Source organism: Hyla sarda, chromosome 13 (assembly GCF_029499605.1).
Source record: "Hyla sarda isolate aHylSar1 chromosome 13, aHylSar1.hap1, whole genome shotgun sequence".
Classification (NCBI taxonomy): domain Eukaryota; kingdom Metazoa; phylum Chordata; class Amphibia; order Anura; family Hylidae; genus Hyla; species Hyla sarda.
In genome coordinates, this window is record NC_079201.1 from 1,173,096 (window position 1) to 1,191,392 (window position 18,297).

Consider the following 18,297-nt stretch of genomic DNA (forward strand, 5'->3'; position numbering starts at 1 on the left):
CGTGGTCAATAGGAATTAGCCAGAGAACCTCCAGCGCTTCCGGAAGCAGTAACAGGTGGGTGCCGCATGCTATATTGCGGGGGTCCCCAGATCTGGCATCTTATCAACTATCCTTTGGATAGGGGATAAGATGTTTAGGGGTGGAGTAACCCTTTCAGTAATATTGCCATTCTTAAAATATTAGTCTGAAAAAAAACCTTCATTAAATACGAGATCTAGTGATAATCTAGCTTGTATACAATATCAGACCATAACAGATAATTATTTTTTCATTCCTCACAGAAAATCACCAGCCATGGGTGACGGTGAGATGGCTGCCTTTGGGGAAGCAGCCCAATACCTCAGAAAGTCAGAAAAGGAAAGAATTGAGGCCCAAAATCGCCCATTTGATGCCAAAACATCTGTCTTTGTTATTGACCCAAAGACAATGTATGTCAAAGGAGTTGTTCAGAGTCGTGAAGGAGGAAAAGTCACCGTAAAGAAGGAAGATAACACCGTAAGTACCACAGGATGGAAATTTGGAAACATATACATTGATAGTCGCAAAAATAATAGAGATGTCTCATCTCACAATGTATAAATGTCTCATCTCACAATGTTTCTTTTTTCGATACAGACTGTAACAGTGAAGGACGATGAAATTTTCCCCATGAACCCTCCAAAGTACGATAAAATTGAAGACATGGCCATGATGACCCACTTGAATGAACCATCTGTCTTGTATAACCTCAAAGAGCGTTATGCAGCCTGGATGATCTACGTAAGCTCTGCTCTCTACTTGATGAATGGAGTCTAAGTTGTTTTGACCCTATACTTAATATCTTTTTTTGGTCATCCTTCAGACCTATTCTGGGCTGTTTTGTGCTACAGTAAATCCCTACAAGTGGCTGCCCGTGTACAACCCTGAGGTGGTCAATGCTTACCGAGGCAAGAAGCGTCAGGAGGCCCCACCCCATATCTTCTCCATCTCTGATAACGCCTATCAGTTCATGTTAACTGGTGAGTACAGTCTACTATCTATTGTGGGAGGATATTGAGAGGATCTCTTGCCCAAACTAACTCCATTATCAATAGACAATTATAAAAGGCTTAATGCTTCCCTTTGCATATCATGTTATATCACAGGACACAGGTTTTAAAGAAGCTAATGATCAGGATATGTTAAATAATTATTAGATACATTGATTATGTATTATTTATATCAGATAAATGAGCCAGTGATATTCACTAAACATGCCCCAAAGAGCTAGAATGAATAAAAGCACATGACACTATTGTCCTTAGTCCTTTGATGTTGCGGGATAAACACGATGGCTTACATATATGTTCAACAGTCTGTAGCACTATCTATACTCTGGGGACCATAGTGGGAACACTAGTTCAGTATTACGGAGCATTTGTAAGAATATCATTACTTTTTTTTTTTTTTACAGATCGGGAAAACCAGTCTGTCCTGATTACGTAAGTATTATTATTAATTAAAGAAATTACTTGAGGGTTCTCCTGATCCCATAGTAATAAGTCGCCTTACCAAACAAACTCTTCATAGCCTTTACAAATACAAATATAAGTATTTCAGCAATTTATTAGATCAGGATATATATTTCATGCTTTTCATATCTTTTATCCATAGTGGAGAATCTGGTGCCGGGAAGACTGTGAACACGAAACGTGTCATCCAGTACTTTGCAACAATTGCAGCTATCGGTGACACAAAGAAGAAAGAGGAGCAGGCCGCTTCACAAAACAAGGTAATTAGACTTTGAGTTACATTGATACACATATTAATGGTACATGTGAGTTAGGTCTGTTTTTGTCATGCTATAGATGTGCCTTAGTATTATCACCTTTTTACTTGCATAGGGCACCCTTGAAGACCAGATTATCTCGGCTAACCCATTGCTAGAGGCTTTTGGTAATGCCAAGACCGTCAGGAATGACAACTCCTCCCGTTTTGTAAGTTACACATTAGTGATAGTAATAAAAAGAAAAAAAAAATTATCAGTAAACAAAACTAACATTTCTGCTATGCTAAAATCTTTAGGGTAAATTCATCAGAATCCACTTTGGTACCACAGGAAAACTGGCTTCTGCTGATATTGAAACATGTAAGCTGAAGTCGAATTTCTAGGACATTTTTATTGCCTTATTTGAGTTCAAATAATAATTTTTTTATTTTTTATAAAACGTGTTTTTTTATTTTCTCAAGATCTACTGGAAAAGTCCAGAGTAACATTCCAACTGTCTGCAGAAAGGAGCTACCATATCTTCTACCAGATCATGTCCAACAAGAAACCAGAGCTGATCGGTTAGTCACCACACAAGAAGTAATATGTTTCACTGACTGGGGTTTTGTATAGAATTAATCGATTACAAAACACACACTTCTTAATACAATGATGATATAAAAAGTGTTTTCCAGTGTTCAGAACTGTGTATAAGTGCGGGATACAAGTTAGAAGAAACGAGAAAAGTAACATGTTTTCAGTGTAGATTCTCACAGGCTGGAAAACCGTTTTCTTTTCTTATTATCTGCTGCTGGTGCTGATTTGCACCTGTCTGTCTGCTCTGGACTGTTGATTCAGGTGAGCTGATATGTGCCTCTATTTTTTTGCAGATATGCTACTGATCACAACTAACCCATATGACTTCCCATATGTGAGCCAAGGTGAGATCACAGTGGCCAGCATTGATGACCAGGAGGAGTTGATGGCTACAGATGTAAGTCCATTTCCTTATTAAGTTTGGCAAATAGTTTTGATAGCAATAAGTTCCTTCCAAAAACTTCTGCCTTTTACTTACAGACTGCCATTGACATTCTGGGGTTCAATCCAGATGAGAAGTTGGGCATCTACAAACTGACTGGTGCTGTAATGCACTACGGCAACTTGAAGTTCAAGCAAAAGCAAAGAGAGGAGCAGGCAGAGCCCGACGGCACAGAAGGTTGGTCAAAAGATGTAAACTTACAAAGAACTGAATGCATGGTTATCTAGTGACTTTCACTTTTTTGAACCTTGGCAATCTTTAATTTAAATATATCTGAAAAATCTGTCCTTTTTTGGGTGCATAACATAACAGCAAATCCTAAACTTGTTTCTTAGTTGCTGACAAGGCTGCCTATCTGATGGGTCTGAACTCAGCTGATCTGCTGAAAGCTTTGTGCTACCCAAGAGTCAAAGTCGGAAATGAATATGTGACCAAAGGTCAAACTGTCCAGCAGGTATATTCTGGTGTTTTAGTACAAGAATCATAGTAAGAAGATTGTCACAAAACTGACATGGTTATTATTTCCATTTAGGTGTACAACAATGTTGGTGCCTTGGCCAAGTCTGTCTTTGAAAAGATGTTCTTGTGGATGGTCATCCGTATCAATGAGCAGCTGGACACCAAGCAGGCAAGACAGCACTACATCGGTGTCTTGGACATTGCCGGCTTTGAGATCTTTGACGTAAGTAAATGTAACATCACATGGCCTCCTGTGTAAATATATCATTGGTATAACAATCATGGAAAATATTTTATTACAATCAGTTCAACAGCTTGGAACAACTCTGCATCAACTTCACCAACGAGAAACTGCAACAGTTCTTCAACCACCACATGTTTGTGCTGGAACAAGAGGAGTACAAGAAGGAAGGAATTGACTGGGAGTTTATCGACTTCGGCATGGACCTAGCTGCCTGCATTGAGCTTATTGAGAAGGTATTTTTGTCTTATTTTTTTTAAATCTGGTAATTTGGAATGAAAATTTTTTTTCAATTTTAATAAGAAAGAAAGCACTGATCTAATCTATACCCAATGTTTTACACAGCCAATGGGCATCTTCTCCATCCTTGAGGAGGAGTGCATGTTCCCAAAGGCCAGTGACACTTCCTTCAAGAACAAGCTCTATGACCAGCATCTTGGCAAGTGCAAGAACTTTGAGAAGCCCAAACCTGGCAAAGGGAAAGCAGAAGCTCACTTCTCCTTGGTGCACTATGCTGGGACTGTGGACTATAACATCAGTGGTTGGCTTGACAAGAACAAGGACCCACTGAATGAGACTGTTATTGGGCTCTACCAGAAGTCTTCAATGAAACTCTTGGCTTTCTTGTATTCTGCACATGCACAAGCAGAAGGTATTATTTTTTCACTATTAGACATATCAACTTATATAATAATACAACAACACAAAAGACTGTCATACAAAAAAATAAAAAATACATATCTTAACAATATTTTATTTGGTTTAGAGGGCGGCGGAAAGAAAGGTGCTAAGAAGAAGGGTTCCTCCTTCCAGACAGTGTCTGCTCTTTTCAGGGTATAAAACACTTCAATACAGACATTTCTATATTTATGTCTATATTTTATATTGTATTTTCTCATGCATATAATTTCATGTACCTAAAGGAAAATCTGAACAAGCTGATGTCCAACTTGAGAAGCACCCACCCCCACTTTGTACGTTGTCTGATCCCCAATGAAACTAAAACCCCAGGTAAACTGTTGGACTAAATTCTAAATGGCAAAGTGCAATGTTGGCTTTGATAAAAATACATATCCTTTTATATGTTAACTTACTGATGAATTTGATTAATACAGGTGCTATGGATCACTACCTGGTCATGCACCAGCTCAGGTGTAATGGTGTGCTTGAAGGCATCAGGATTTGCAGGAAAGGATTTCCCAGCAGAATCCTCTATGCTGACTTCAAACAGCGGTATGGATGAAACATTTACCTTGGTTGATATTAGCAGAAACAATAGTTACAGGTAGACATGAACATTAAACAAATCTATTCCACATGTTAATACAGTTACAAGGTCCTCAATGCCAGTGCTATTCCAGAAGGTCAGTTCATTGACAGCAAGAAGGCTTCAGAGAAACTTCTTGGATCCATCGATGTTGACCACACACAATACAAGTTTGGGCACACTAAGGTATGTTTTTTTAATTATATCATTTTCTATTATGGAAATAATAATAATAAAAGAAAAATACTTCATTTATATCAAATTCTATGTCTTGTAGGTCTTTTTCAAGGCTGGTCTGTTGGGTACTCTTGAAGAGATGCGAGATGAGAAATTGGCACAGCTGATCACTCGCACTCAGGCCATCTGCAGAGGATACCTCATGAGAGTTGAGTTCAAGAGGATGATGGAGAGGAGGTAGCTTCAACTAAACATTTGGAACAATACAAGTTCTGTTTTGTATGGACCATTCTGTGACAAAAGTATGATTTGTTTCCAGAGAGTCTATCTTCACCATTCAGTACAATATCCGTTCTTTCATGAATGTCAAAACATGGCCTTGGATGAAACTTTATTTCAAGATCAAGCCCCTTCTGAAGAGTGCCGAGTCTGAAAAAGAGATGGCCAACATGAAAGATGAGTTTGAGAAAACAAAGGAAGCCTTGGCAAAGTCAGAAGCAAAGAGAAAGGAGCTGGAGGAGAAGATGGCGAAAATTCTTCAAGAGAAGAATGACCTGCTGCTACAAGTTACAGCTGTAAGTGGTTGATCTGAATGGATCCCACCATACATGGCTGTAGATCTGTATTATAGAAACCAATCAGGGGATAGATGTTAAATTGTTTTTAATTGCTTATTGCAGGAATCTGAGGGTCTGGCAGATGCAGAGGAAAGATGTGAAAATCTCATCAAAGCTAAGATCCAACTGGAAAGCAAAATCAAAGAGATCAATGAGAGGCTAGAAGATGAAGAAGAATCAAACGCTGAACTCACTGCCAAAAAGAGGAAACTGGAGGACGAGTGCTCCGAACTGAAAAAGGACATTGATGATCTGGAGCTGACACTGGCCAAAGTAGAGAAGGAGAAACATGCCACAGAAAACAAGGTAAGTTCTTATATTTATAATGACAGGAAATATGGTTATAAAACCATATGTGACAATAGACATTTGTTACTTTTGGGAGACTCATACACTTGTAACTGTATGAATCATTGAAAGCTTTTCTTCTAAATATAGGTGAAAAACCTTACTGAAGAAATGGCAGTCCTTGATGAAAGCATATCCAAACTTACAAAAGAAAAGAAGGCCCTACAGGAAGCCCACCAGCAAACTCTGGATGATCTTCAAGCTGAAGAGGACAAAGTCAATACTCTGACTAAGGCCAAAACTAAGTTGGAGCAACAAGTTGATGATGTATGTGCAGGCATGAAGAAAGTGTCTTTGGTACAAACAATAAAAGTGGCGCAATAGTCAAGCACTAACACATTTTATTATCTTAGCTCGAAGGTTCTCTTGAGCAAGAGAAGAAGCTTCGCATGGACCTGGAAAGGGCAAAGAGAAAGCTGGAGGGTGATCTTAAGTTGGCCCAAGAGTCTACAATGGACTTAGAAAATGATAAACAACAGCTGGATGAAAAAGTCAAGAAGTGAGATTTTTTTTAAATCTTTTTGTAATCAGTTATCTATTTTATAATTTCTGATACAACATAGATAATAAAAAGGTAAAGCATGGCAGCAAATGTCAATGCTTTTTCTAATTCTAGTGAGTGTACTCATAATTTCTAGAGCCGATAAATGCTCATAGTCATTGCTTCAAGTGTTTAGGACCGCTATGTGCATGAGTTATAATCTGAGCATCTTCTATTAGCTGGAATTGATTATTTGACATTCTTTCTATGTACTTTCTGACACAAGCCATCACTTGCTTTCATTGAATAGGAAGGAATTTGAAATCAGTCAGCTCCAGAGTAAGATTGAGGATGAACAGGCTCTGGGAGCTCAGCTACAAAAGAAGATTAAGGAGCTCCAGGTAGTATAATTTAGATATATTGATATAAAAGACAGTATTACTGATTATTCCATACTTTTTAAACAACATCAATAACTAAAATGTAAACAAATATATATTGTAGGCTCGTATTGAGGAACTGGAGGAAGAAATTGAGGCAGAACGTGCATCTCGTGCCAAGGCTGAGAAGCAGCGTGCTGACCTCTCAAGAGAGCTTGAAGAGATCAGCGAGCGTCTGGAAGAAGCTGGTGGTGCAACCTCTGCCCAAATTGAGGTCAACAAGAAGCGTGAGGCTGAATTCCAGAAGATGCGACGGGACCTGGAAGAAGCCACCTTACAACATGAAGCCACTGCCGCTGCTCTCCGTAAGAAGCATGCCGACACTACAGCTGAGTTTGGGGAACAAATCGATAATCTGCAGCGAGTTAAACAGAAGCTGGAAAAAGAGAAGAGTGAACTCAAGATGGAGATCGATGACCTTGCCAGCAATTTGGAGTCTGTCTCCAAAGCCAAAGTAAATACAATAGATGTGTTAACACAGCATGGTTGACAGCTACTACAATCATGTAGCATCAATCAATAAACTTTTACTTTAACCTTATAGGCAAACTTAGAGAAAACATGCCGAACACTGGAGGACCAATACAGTGAAATTAAGACAAAGGAAGATGAGCATATTAGGGTACTGAACGATTTGAATGCCCAGAAAGCACGTCTTCAGACAGAAAATGGTAACTTTTACTAATATATGTTAGAAGAAAATTTCTAATCTGTGAATAGAAGTTTAACACTTTACTTAATAAACAGGGGAATTTGGCCGTCAATTGGAGGAAAAAGAGTCTTTAATTTCTCAGCTTTCTAGAGGAAAGCAGGGCTTCACCCAACAGATTGAAGAGTTGAAAAGACAATTAGAAGAAGAGACCAAGGTATGGTCTATAGATTGCTGAAATGTATCAGACACTGTAACCAGGACATTTCATTTACTTATTTCAATACATTTTTTAAAAACATATTTTTATTGAGCTTAACAAATAATTCATAAATAAAAGACAGTATTTGGGACAATTCCCTGAGATATGATGATTGTCAAAAGAATAAAAATCAAGTAATAAGTAGTGAACCACCCCACCTCGATACAAAACAACTGTTTAACAACTGGTAATAAGCTTAAAAGAAATATGACCTCATCCTATGTAAATGTTTTCTAACAGGCCAAGAACGCACTTGCACATGGACTTCAATCTTCCCGCCACGACTGTGACTTGCTGAGGGAACAATTTGAGGAGGAACAAGAGGCAAAGGCTGAACTTCAACGCGCTTTGTCTAAAGCCAATGGTGAAGTCTCTCAGTGGAGAACAAAATATGAGACAGATGCCATCCAGCGTACAGAGGAGCTGGAAGAAGCCAAGTAGGTTGCCTTCTACTGCTTTTGTATGTTTTGAAGTCCTAATAGTATTTCTTAATAATTACATTGTATATTCTATTCTTTTATTAACAGGAAGAAGCTTGCTCAGCGCCTCCAGGAAGCTGAGGAACAGATCGAGGCTGTCAACTCAAAATGTGCCTCTCTAGAGAAGACCAAACAAAGACTTCAAGGAGAGGTTGAAGACCTCATGGTAGATGTGGAAAGATCAAACTCAGCCTGTGCTGCACTTGATAAGAAGCAGAGAAACTTTGACAAGGTAAATCATTAGGTATAAGGACTTTAATGTCATGTTATCAAAAAGTCTAAAGTAATATCCAAATTTTGGAAAATATGAAGATAAGTTATGGTGTTATATGCTTAGACTAATTTTTTTATGGAAGAATATTATTTATATTGAGATATTATCTTGCACTCTATAGGTTCTCGCAGACTGGAAACAGAAATATGAGGAAGCTCAGGCTGAACTTGAAGCTTCTCTGAAGGAATCCAGATCCCTTAGTACAGAGGTGTTTAAGATAAAGAATTCCTATGAGGAAGCACTTGAGCACCTTGAAACACTAAAGAGGGAAAATAAGAACCTCCAGCGTAAGTTCCACCATTTTCTACAGATGATAAAGTCATGCAGATTTTTGTAATGTTTTCCTTGACCTCTTTAGACATCATAACAATTCACTTTAATTAAGATAACACCTAATTATACACCTCATAATTTCTTGCTCAACTCTTCTTTTGCTCATTCCCCTTCCAGAGGAGATCTCTGACTTAACTGAACAAGTTTCTGAAGCTGGAAAGAGCATCCATGAAATTGAAAAAGCTAAGAAACAAGTTGAACAGGAAAAGTCTGACCTGCAATCAGCACTGGAAGAAGCAGAGGTCAGTAGACTAGAATATGGGATGAAATGTTATAGCAGGACTCGACTATATATTATTGACTCAACAATGTGTATAACCTAGGGATCCCTGGAACATGAAGAGGCCAAGATCCTACGCGTCCAACTTGAACTTAATCAAGTTAAGTCTGAGATTGATAGGAAAATTTCTGAAAAAGATGAAGAGATTGAACAAATCAAGAGAAACAGTCAGAGAGCCTTGGAATCCATGCAGAGCACTTTGGATTCTGAGATCAGAAGCAGGAATGATGCTCTGAGGCTGAAGAAGAAGATGGAGGGTGATCTTAATGAGATGGAGATCCAACTAAGCCATGCCAACCGCCAGGCTGCAGAGGCCCAGAAACAACTCAGGAACGTACAGGGACAATTAAAGGTGAGCCACATGAAGGTATTTTTTAAGGTTGAAATACTGATTTATAACTGACTTGATTTTAAACTGAATTATTTCTCTTTAGGATGCCCAACTGCATCTTGATGATGCTGTAAGAGTAAGTGATGACCTGAAGGAACAGCTGGCTATTGTAGAAAGGAGAAATAACCTCATGACAGTAGAAGTCGAAGAGATCCGGTCTGCCTTGGAACAAACTGAGCGTGGCCGCAAAGTGGCTGAGCAAGAGCTCCTGGATGTCACCGAGCGTGTTCAGCTTCTACACTCCCAGGTTGGACTGGGTGTTCATTCTGTGCAATAATGTTACATCTCTATCATCCCTTCACTAACATTACAACTGATCTCCATACAGAACACAAGCCTGATCAACACCAAGAAGAAGCTTGAATCTGATGCATCTCAACTTCAAAGTGAAGTGGAGGAAGCTGTCCAAGAATCAAGGAATGCGGAGGAAAAAGCAAAGAAGGCCATTACAGATGTAAGTAAGGATTTTTTTCAGAAAAATTGTAAGGGAAACCAAAGTGATCTTTTAACATTGCAAAGCTTATAAGCAACATATTATTCCAGACAAATGATAACCTCCAGTGTTTCTCACTATTTACACTTCTTTGGGCTCCATTATCATCCTAGGCAGCCATGATGGCTGAAGAACTGAAGAAGGAACAAGACACCAGTGCTCACCTTGAGAGAATGAAGAAGAACCTTGAGCAGACAGTGAAGGATCTTCAGCATCGTCTGGATGAGGCTGAGCAGTTGGCCATGAAAGGTGGCAAGAAGCAACTTCAAAAACTAGAAGCCAGAGTAAGAAAATTATGTTGGTTCATTTCTGGAACAACAATATGTGTGGATCAAGCAGTTTGCACTGATACAGTAAACTTGATTTTTAGGTGCGTGAACTTGAGAATGAGCTTGATGCTGAACAGAAGAGAGGCTCAGACGCCATTAAGGGAGTCCGCAAGTATGAGAGGAGAGTCAAAGAACTGACATACCAGGTGCATGATACATAAGAGACCCCTTATATACTAATGAAATCACGTTAAAACCAAGTTGACATCCTTCATCTTCCATTCACAGAGTGAAGAAGACAAGAAGAACGTGTTCAGGCTTCAGGACTTAGTCGACAAATTGCAGCTGAAAGTCAAAGCTTACAAGAGACAAGCAGAGGAATCTGTAAGTCCCTATTGTGTGTACTATAATAATATAAGAGAATATTTAGAGACGCGTTCTCCTCAACAAAATGTTAACCTTGTAGGAGGAACAAGCCAACGTCCATATGTCAAGATTCAGGAAGACCCAGCATGAGCTGGAGGAGGCTGAAGAACGCGCTGACATTGCAGAATCTCAGGTCAACAAGTTGAGAGCTAAGAGCCGCGACATCGGCAAGGTGAGATCAATAAGCTGAGATCTTTCTTTGGCCCAATTCTTGATTGTGACTATTGTGTATAAGACAGACATTTAATACTTTAATATTACAAAACATACTTAACTATGCATAGTTTACATATTAATTGATTGAACACTAGAATTAAATAAAACTGTGCAACATAATTTTATTTACATAGTATTCAACAAAGACACCTGAACCCAATGACTAAAATTTCTTTTTTTTATCCACAGAAGGCAGAAGAATAAAGGAAGACCGAATGTGACATATTTACAAAAAGATGTTCATAAAATATGGGCCAGTTTTGTAAATATTGGGCTTTGTAGTATTTTTTTCAGCTCTAGATGCCAATAAATTCTCTGTAGACAGTATCTTGGCTTATGCGGATTCATTTTTAAAAGTTGTAAAATATGGTACAGAGCAATCCCCCAGTAAATGGTGTAAGTATTGAAAGGGCTCAAGCTCTAAGAATTGAAAATGTCAAAGCCAAAAAAGTTTCAATGTTCACAAAGTTTCTATAAATTTTTTTTTGTGAGCCAAGGTACCCAAGTACATAAAAAAAAGTATAAATGTGTTACACAAAAATATGGTTAATTGCAAGCCCATCTTCTAGTGGAGAGGGGCCCCCACAAACCTCCCCTTCAGGCCCAAGACGGTCTGAAAAGTCCAGGATCAATGTTTAGAGGGAATCAACACTGCTCCTGGCTTCCATCTGGGCTGTCACCAAAGTATCCACCAAGGACCACAAAACGGGTTAATGTCTCTGTAAAATATGTTTCAGGGTGTTGAGGTCAAAGATAAAAAGAAGAGCGCTCCATAGCATAAGACCACCTTTGGGTAAGTTAGTGTGATAACTAGAAACTCTTACTATCGGTGGTTGTGTGGCCTCACACACAAAAATGGTAAGAAAGGAGAGGTAATGGTGCCCAGTCTGCAGCCTTCCCAATCACAAAAGCTGTAGTAGAATGCGGACTTCCAAAAGGTGAATGGCTTTTAACGGCGCTGACCAGGATCAAAGCGTAGGATAAAAAGCAGCAGCTTTATTCAAATTTCCAACAATGCACGGCATTTCACCACGCTTGGGTGGCTTCATCAGGCAGCCAGGGTGTTGGGGAGCCTGATTGTCTCAGACACACACTCAATTCCCTAAGACCTCCAGAAGTGACCTCTCAAAATGGCACCTCTCCCTATTTTACACACATGTAATATAAATAAAGAAATAAAGAAATAAATAAAGAAACAGACAAGTGAAATCTGTCAGGAACTATATAAATTCTCATAGTGATCAGCAGCCAGAAACTAGAGATGTGTGCTCAATAGGGGGAGAGCGTGCAAAGTGCCATCCATGTGACTTCTGGCACCCCGGGGTCAACACTCCCAGGGCACTTCTGCACCTCAGCTCTCTCCCTACCTGCATCTAATGGCTGAATCGCGAGGGTCTGGTCAGCCTCAGGGTAGCTGTTGGGCCAATACCTGAAGCTTCCACACTGTGTGTATAACAGTATATATCCTGTCTCAGTGGCCTAGGCACAAGCATTGATAAGAACCAATCCTAGACTTGATCTTAGCCAAAAAGCTGAGAAGCGATACAAAATTCCTTTACCAAAAATAAAATTAATGTTTCCACCTAGTATGCTTGTTTTTACAGGCAACCCTCCTCAATTTTTGACCACGTTATGCTACACTATAATCCTTGAACATATCATTCCTTTGAAGTAGTAGTGTTGTAATACTGTTCCTATATATCAAAAAAGAAAGAAAAGCTAGCCACTATGGATAGATGCACACCACAATAATAATATGAAAAATGTATAAATCTTTATTAAATCACACAACAAAAGCACAGACATTTAAAACCACTTAAAAACCCAAAGAACATGGTGGAGGGTTATTACCCAAATAACCACCAACCCCCCTATAAGCATCTGATAGGGGCCCCTGGAATAAAAACCAAAGTGGAGGAAACCCACCTGATGTGACACATCACTCCTGAGGAAGCTGTCTTGCAGGACAGCGGAACGCATAGAGCTGATGTGTGTGTCCCCCCCCCCGGTTGGTGAGGTAGCCCCTGGTATACATGCATACTATTGTTAGGCGGTACAGTATTAGCTGGTGGTGATAGCCATATTTGGGATTCTGGTTTGAGTCATGGCATTACTTCACATTCACTATCAGCCTCATTGATGCAGGTGGGTTTTCTCCACTTTGGCTTTTATTCCAGGGGCCCCTATCAGATGCTTATTGTGTATCCCTAGGTGGAGTTGGTGGTTATTTGGGTTATAACCCTCCACCATGTTCTTTGTGCTTTTAAGTGGTTTTAAATGTCTGTGCTTTTGTTGTGTGATTTAATAAAGATTTATATATTTTTCATATTATTATTGTGGTGTGCATCTATCCATAGTGGCTAGCTTTTCTTTCTTTTTTGATATACAGCTCTTGTTGTAGCCACTGATAGCACCCCATTTTTCATTGATATGGTGGTGCCTGTCTTCATATATGTAATACTGTTCCTGGCTGTTACAAGAATGCCCAGAAGACACCTAAACATCATGAATAAGCATAAAGATTACATAGATGTTGCCCTGATCAGTGCCTAAAGCTGGCCGTACATTTTAGAAATCAGTGAAATACTCAGCCAACAGCTATCTCTCTTGAGCCTAACATAGGGAATGGGCAGAAAGCCGCTGCCAGACTTCTCCAACCAGTAGCTTGTGTCCCTGAGAACAAAAGAACCTTATACCCATCTCTCTATTGTATACATGGCTTGGTAGGAGTGCCTGTCATCTGAATGAGTGTCCATCACTATTTATGGTGTGTGGCCAGCTTGTGGAAGTTTTAAGTAGAGTTAGACATGAAATGATGGCCTCTATAATATTCCCCAATAAAGAGCAGCTAGATAGGAGCATTTACAAGTTTTGATTCTGGAAAAGGATGAAGGAGGTGAGTGTTATACCTGAATTATGGACTTAAAGGGGTTCTCCAGCATAAGGTGATTTTAGTACGTACCTGACAGACAGTAATGGACATGCTTAGGAAGGATCTGCGCTTGTCTTGGGGATAAATGGCTATGTTATGAGATTACCATAACACTGTGGCTAGTTTTTTGTGAACTGGTATTTCCTGTTTCAGTTTTCTTGTTTGCCTACAAATCCCATAATTCCATTTTCCTCCTTCCCACACATCAGCCACCCCACCCATTGAAACATAAATGAGCTGCAGAGCTGTGGTCTTCAATCAGAGTGCCTCTAGCTGTTGCATTAGTGGCAGATTGCTCTCTCCACCCATTGAAGCAGACAGGCTCCCTGTCATCAGCTGACTAGTGAGTCAGGTCTCGGCCGCATTGCAACCTGGGAAAAATCTGAGACAGTCATTTTGTATGCTGTTAAAAATAAATAATGGGGTGAGAATCACAGAAGAATTGTGAGAAAACCGTCACACACAGGTAAAGGCACTATATTATGAACTACACTAACTTTACAGCCCCTGTAGCATAGTCAAATAAAAAAAATTCCCGGAATACCCCTTTAAACTCTCACTGGTGATAAGTGCTGAATAGGCTAATATGGCAAGCAGGCTTGTTGAAAACTCTTAAAAAATTGTGAAAAAGCCAAAATGTCACTCAGGCGCTCTGGGCCAATTGGCTCCAGCCTTAGCGACCACACCCTTCTGAGCTGGTCTTAAAGGGGTACTCCGCCCCTAGACATCTTATCCCCTATCCAAAGGATAGGGGATTAGATGTCAGATTACTGGGGTCCCGCTGCATTGAGGGGTGGGGTGTGATGTCACATGGGGGGCGGAGTCGTGACGTCGTGATCTTCTGTCCCGGTGGTCGAGATGGACTCAGCCTGAGGACCTCCAGCGGTTCCGGAAGCCGCTACAGGTGGGTGCTGCATGGTAGATTCAGGGGGTCCCCAGCAGCGGGACCCCGGCGTTTTGACATCTTATCCCCTATCCTTTGGATAGGGGATAAGATGTCTAGGGGCGGAGTACCCCTTTAAGGCTTCAATCTGCTTCTGGACTTTAATGATAAAAAATATTGGCGCTCCAAGTCTATAAATATCTGGACAATATTTATTACAACAAAATATATGTTATGTATTTCAATCATTACCAGGTCACAGGGCGCTTATGTACCTACTTGGTATAATAAAAGATAATGATAATTTAAAAAAACATACAAATTCATTATACAACTTCATCACTTATAATAGAGATAGGCAGTGACTAAAATGTATTTCTGATTAGTCCACATAGATGGAGCCTTAGGATATATGGCACTAGTGTTCTGTCGGAATAAAAAGACAGTCAAACAGTCAATTATGCCAGCAGTTAGATTAACAAATTGCAGCGTCTGAGTGATCTGCACTGGTAGATAAGTTGTGGAGTATAAGTTTAAACTGGGCTATGCACAACTCACCAAACGGGATCCTCTGGTTACAGAGTCCTCAAGAAAGATGTTAAAGGAGTACTCCAGAGGAAAACAACTGGCTCCAGAAAGTTAAACAGATTTGTAAATTACTTCTATTAAAAAACCTTAACCCTTCCAGTACTTATCAGCTGCTGTATACTACAGAGGACGTTGGTAGTTATTTTATGTCTGGCCACAGTGCTCTCTGCTGCCACCTCTGTCCATGTTAGGAACTGTCCAGAGTAGTAGCAAATCCCCATAGCAAACCTCTCCTGCTCTGGACAGTTCCTGACATGGACAGAGGTGTTTAACTTTCTGGCACCAGTTGATTAGATTTTTTTTTCCACCGGAGTACCCCTTTAATGGTGCTGTGCTCCTTTCACCTACTCTGGTCTCCCGTTCACGTGGGCTGGACATGCGAGCAGCAACACGAGCCGCTTCAGCTGATAGAACTTCACAGGAGCTAATGGCTGTATTATTAGCTCCTGTGAAGTTCTAACTGCAGAAGCCGCTCGTGTCAGAGCTTGCACGCTGTTACGCCGAGCGCTCCGGGTCCCCGCTCCTCCCCGGAGCGCTCGCTTCACTCCCTCCGCTGCAGCGCTCCGGTCACGTCCTCTGACCCGGGGCGCTGCGATCATGCTGCCAGCCGGGATGCGATTCGCGATGCGGGTAGCGCCCGCTCGCGATGCGCACCCCGGCTCCCCTACCTGACTCGCTCCCCGTCTGTTCTGTCCCGGCGCGCGCGGCCCCGCTCCCTAGGGCGCGCGCGCGCCGGGTCTCTGCGATTTAAAGGGCCACTGCGCCGCTGATTGGCGCAGTGGTTCCAATTAGGGTTTTCACCTGTGCACTTCCCTATATTACCTCACTTCCCTTGCACTCCCTTGCCGGATCTTGTTGCCTTAGTGCCAGTGAAAGCGTTCCTTGTGTGTTCCTTGCCTGTGTTTCCAGACCTTCTGCCGTTGCCCCTGACTACGATCCTTGCTGCCTGCCCCGACCTTCTGCTACGTCCGACCTTGCTTCTGCCTACTCCCTTGTACCGCGCCTATCTTCAGCAGCCAGAGAGGTGAGCCGTTGCTAGTGGATACGACCTGGTCACTACCGCCGCAGCAAGACCATCCCGCTTTGCGGCGGGCTCTGGTGAAAACCAGTAGTGGCTTAGAACCGGTCCACTAGCACGGTCCACGCCAATCCCTCTCTGGCACAGAGGGTCCACTACCTGCCAGCCGGCATCGTGACAGTAGATCCGGCCATGGATCCCGCTGAAGTTCCTCTGCCAGTTGTCGCTGACCTCACCACGGTGGTCGCCCAGCAGTCACAACAGATAGCGCAACAAGGCCAACAGCTGTCTCAACTGACCGTTATGCTACAACAGTTGCTACCACAGCTTCAGCAGTCATCTCCTCCGCCAGCTCCTGCACCTCCTCCGCAGCGAGTGGCCGCTCCTGGGATACGCTTATCCTTGCCGGATAAATTTGATGGGGACTCTAAGTTTTGCCGTGGCTTTCTTTCCCAATGTTCCCTGCATCTGGAGATGATGTCGGACCTGTTTCCCACTGAAAGGTCTAAGGTGGCTTTCGTAGTCAGTCTTCTGTCCGGAAAAGCCCTGTCATGGGCCACACCGCTCTGGGACCGCAATGACCCCGTCACTGCCTCTGTACACTCCTTCTTCTCGGAAATCCGAAGTGTCTTTGAGGAACCTGCCCGAGCCTCTTCTGCTGAGACTGCCCTGTTGAACCTGGTCCAGGGTAATTCTTCCGTTGGCGAGTATGCCGTACAATTCCGTACACTTGCTTCAGAATTGTCCTGGAATAATGAGGCCCTCTGCGCGACCTTCAAAAAAGGCCTATCCAGCAACATTAAAGATGTTCTGGCCGCACGAGAAATTCCTGCTAATCTACATGAACTTATTCACCTAGCCACTCGCATTGACATGCGTTTTTCTGAAAGGCGTCAGGAACTCCGCCAAGATATGGACTCTGTTCGCACGAGGCGTTTCGTCTCCTCGGCTCCTCTCTCCTCTGGTCCCCTGCAATCTGTTCCTGTGCCTCCCGCCGTGGAGGCTATGCAGGTCGACCGGTCTCGCCTGACACCTCAAGAGAGGACACGACGCCGTATGGAGAACCTCTGCCTGTACTGTGCTAGTACCGAACACTTCCTGAGGGATTGTCCTATCCGTCCTCCCCGCCTGGAAAGACGTACGCTGACTCCGCACAAAGGTGAGACAGTCCTTGATGTCTACTCTGCTTCTCCACGTCTTACTGTGCCTGTGCGGATGTCTGCCTCTGCCTTCTCCTTCTCTACAGTGGCCTTCTTGGACTCTGGATCTGCAGGAAATTTTATTTTGGCCTCTCTCGTCAACAGGTTCAACATCCCAGTGACCAGTCTCGCCAGACCCCTCTACATCAATTGTGTAAATAATGAAAGACTGGACTGTACCATACGTTTCCACACGGAGCCCCTTCTTATGAGCATCGGATCTCATCATGAGAGGATTGAACTTTTGGTCCTCCCCAATTGCACCTCGGAGATTCTTCTTGGACTTCCCTGGCTTCAACTTCATTCCCCAACCCTGGATTGGTCCACTGGGGAGATCAAGAGTTGGGGGTCCTCTTGTTCCAAGAACTGTCTAAAACCGGTTCCCAGTAACCCTTGCCGTAACTCTGTGGTTCCTCCAGTAACCGGTCTCCCTAAGGCCTATATGGACTTCGCGGATGTTTTCTGCAAAAAACAAGCTGAGACTCTACCTCCTCACAGGCCTTATGATTGCCCTATCGACCTCCTCCCGGGTACTACTCCACCCCGGGGCAGAATTTATCCTCTCTCTGCCCCAGAGACTCTTGCCATGTCCGAATACGTCCAGGAGAATCTAAAAAAGGGCTTTATCCGTAAATCCTCCTCTCCTGCCGGAGCCGGATTTTTCTTTGTGTCCAAAAAAGATGGCTCCCTACGTCCTTGCATTGACTACCGCGGTCTTAATAAAATCACGGTTAAGAACCGCTACCCCTTACCCCTCATCTCTGAACTCTTTGATCGCCTCCAAGGTGCCCACATCTTCACTAAATTGG

General features: G+C 42.1%; 1 protein-coding gene and 1 long non-coding RNA gene across 2 annotated transcripts in view; one reads left to right on the forward strand and one right to left on the reverse strand.

Annotated features, from left to right (window-relative positions):
* The window catches only part of LOC130297758 (uncharacterized), a 127,985-nt gene that overhangs the window by 88,028 nt on the left and 21,660 nt on the right, over window positions 1-18,297 (reverse strand). The window lies entirely within an intron of this gene.
* On the forward strand, window positions 296-10,842 carry LOC130297755 (myosin-4-like). The gene is made up of 38 exons (XM_056550611.1): window positions 296-496; window positions 617-760; window positions 843-999; window positions 1,434-1,461; window positions 1,634-1,751; window positions 1,864-1,956; window positions 2,045-2,108; window positions 2,210-2,308; window positions 2,618-2,721; window positions 2,805-2,943; window positions 3,102-3,220; window positions 3,299-3,448; window positions 3,532-3,702; window positions 3,812-4,118; window positions 4,233-4,300; window positions 4,390-4,477; window positions 4,582-4,699; window positions 4,796-4,919; window positions 5,011-5,147; window positions 5,230-5,485; window positions 5,591-5,833; window positions 5,966-6,142; window positions 6,229-6,374; window positions 6,667-6,757; window positions 6,861-7,250; window positions 7,341-7,467; window positions 7,544-7,662; window positions 7,948-8,144; window positions 8,235-8,418; window positions 8,582-8,747; window positions 8,911-9,035; window positions 9,117-9,425; window positions 9,508-9,711; window positions 9,793-9,918; window positions 10,071-10,241; window positions 10,328-10,432; window positions 10,515-10,610; window positions 10,693-10,842. Exons 1-38 carry the CDS (start codon window positions 296-298, stop codon window positions 10,840-10,842), a joined length of 5,811 nt encoding a protein of 1,936 aa, XP_056406586.1.

Coding starts and splice junctions, on each gene's coding strand:
- LOC130297755 (XM_056550611.1), top strand. CDS start 296: ATGGGTGACGGTGAGATGGCTGCCTTTGGGGAAGCAGCCCAATACCTC. Junction 1,000..1,433: donor CTATCAGTTCATGTTAACTG/GTGAGTACAGTC, acceptor TTTTTTTTACAG/ATCGGGAAAACCAGTCTGTC. Junction 8,748..8,910: donor GGAAAATAAGAACCTCCAGC/GTAAGTTCCACC, acceptor TTCCCCTTCCAG/AGGAGATCTCTGACTTAACT.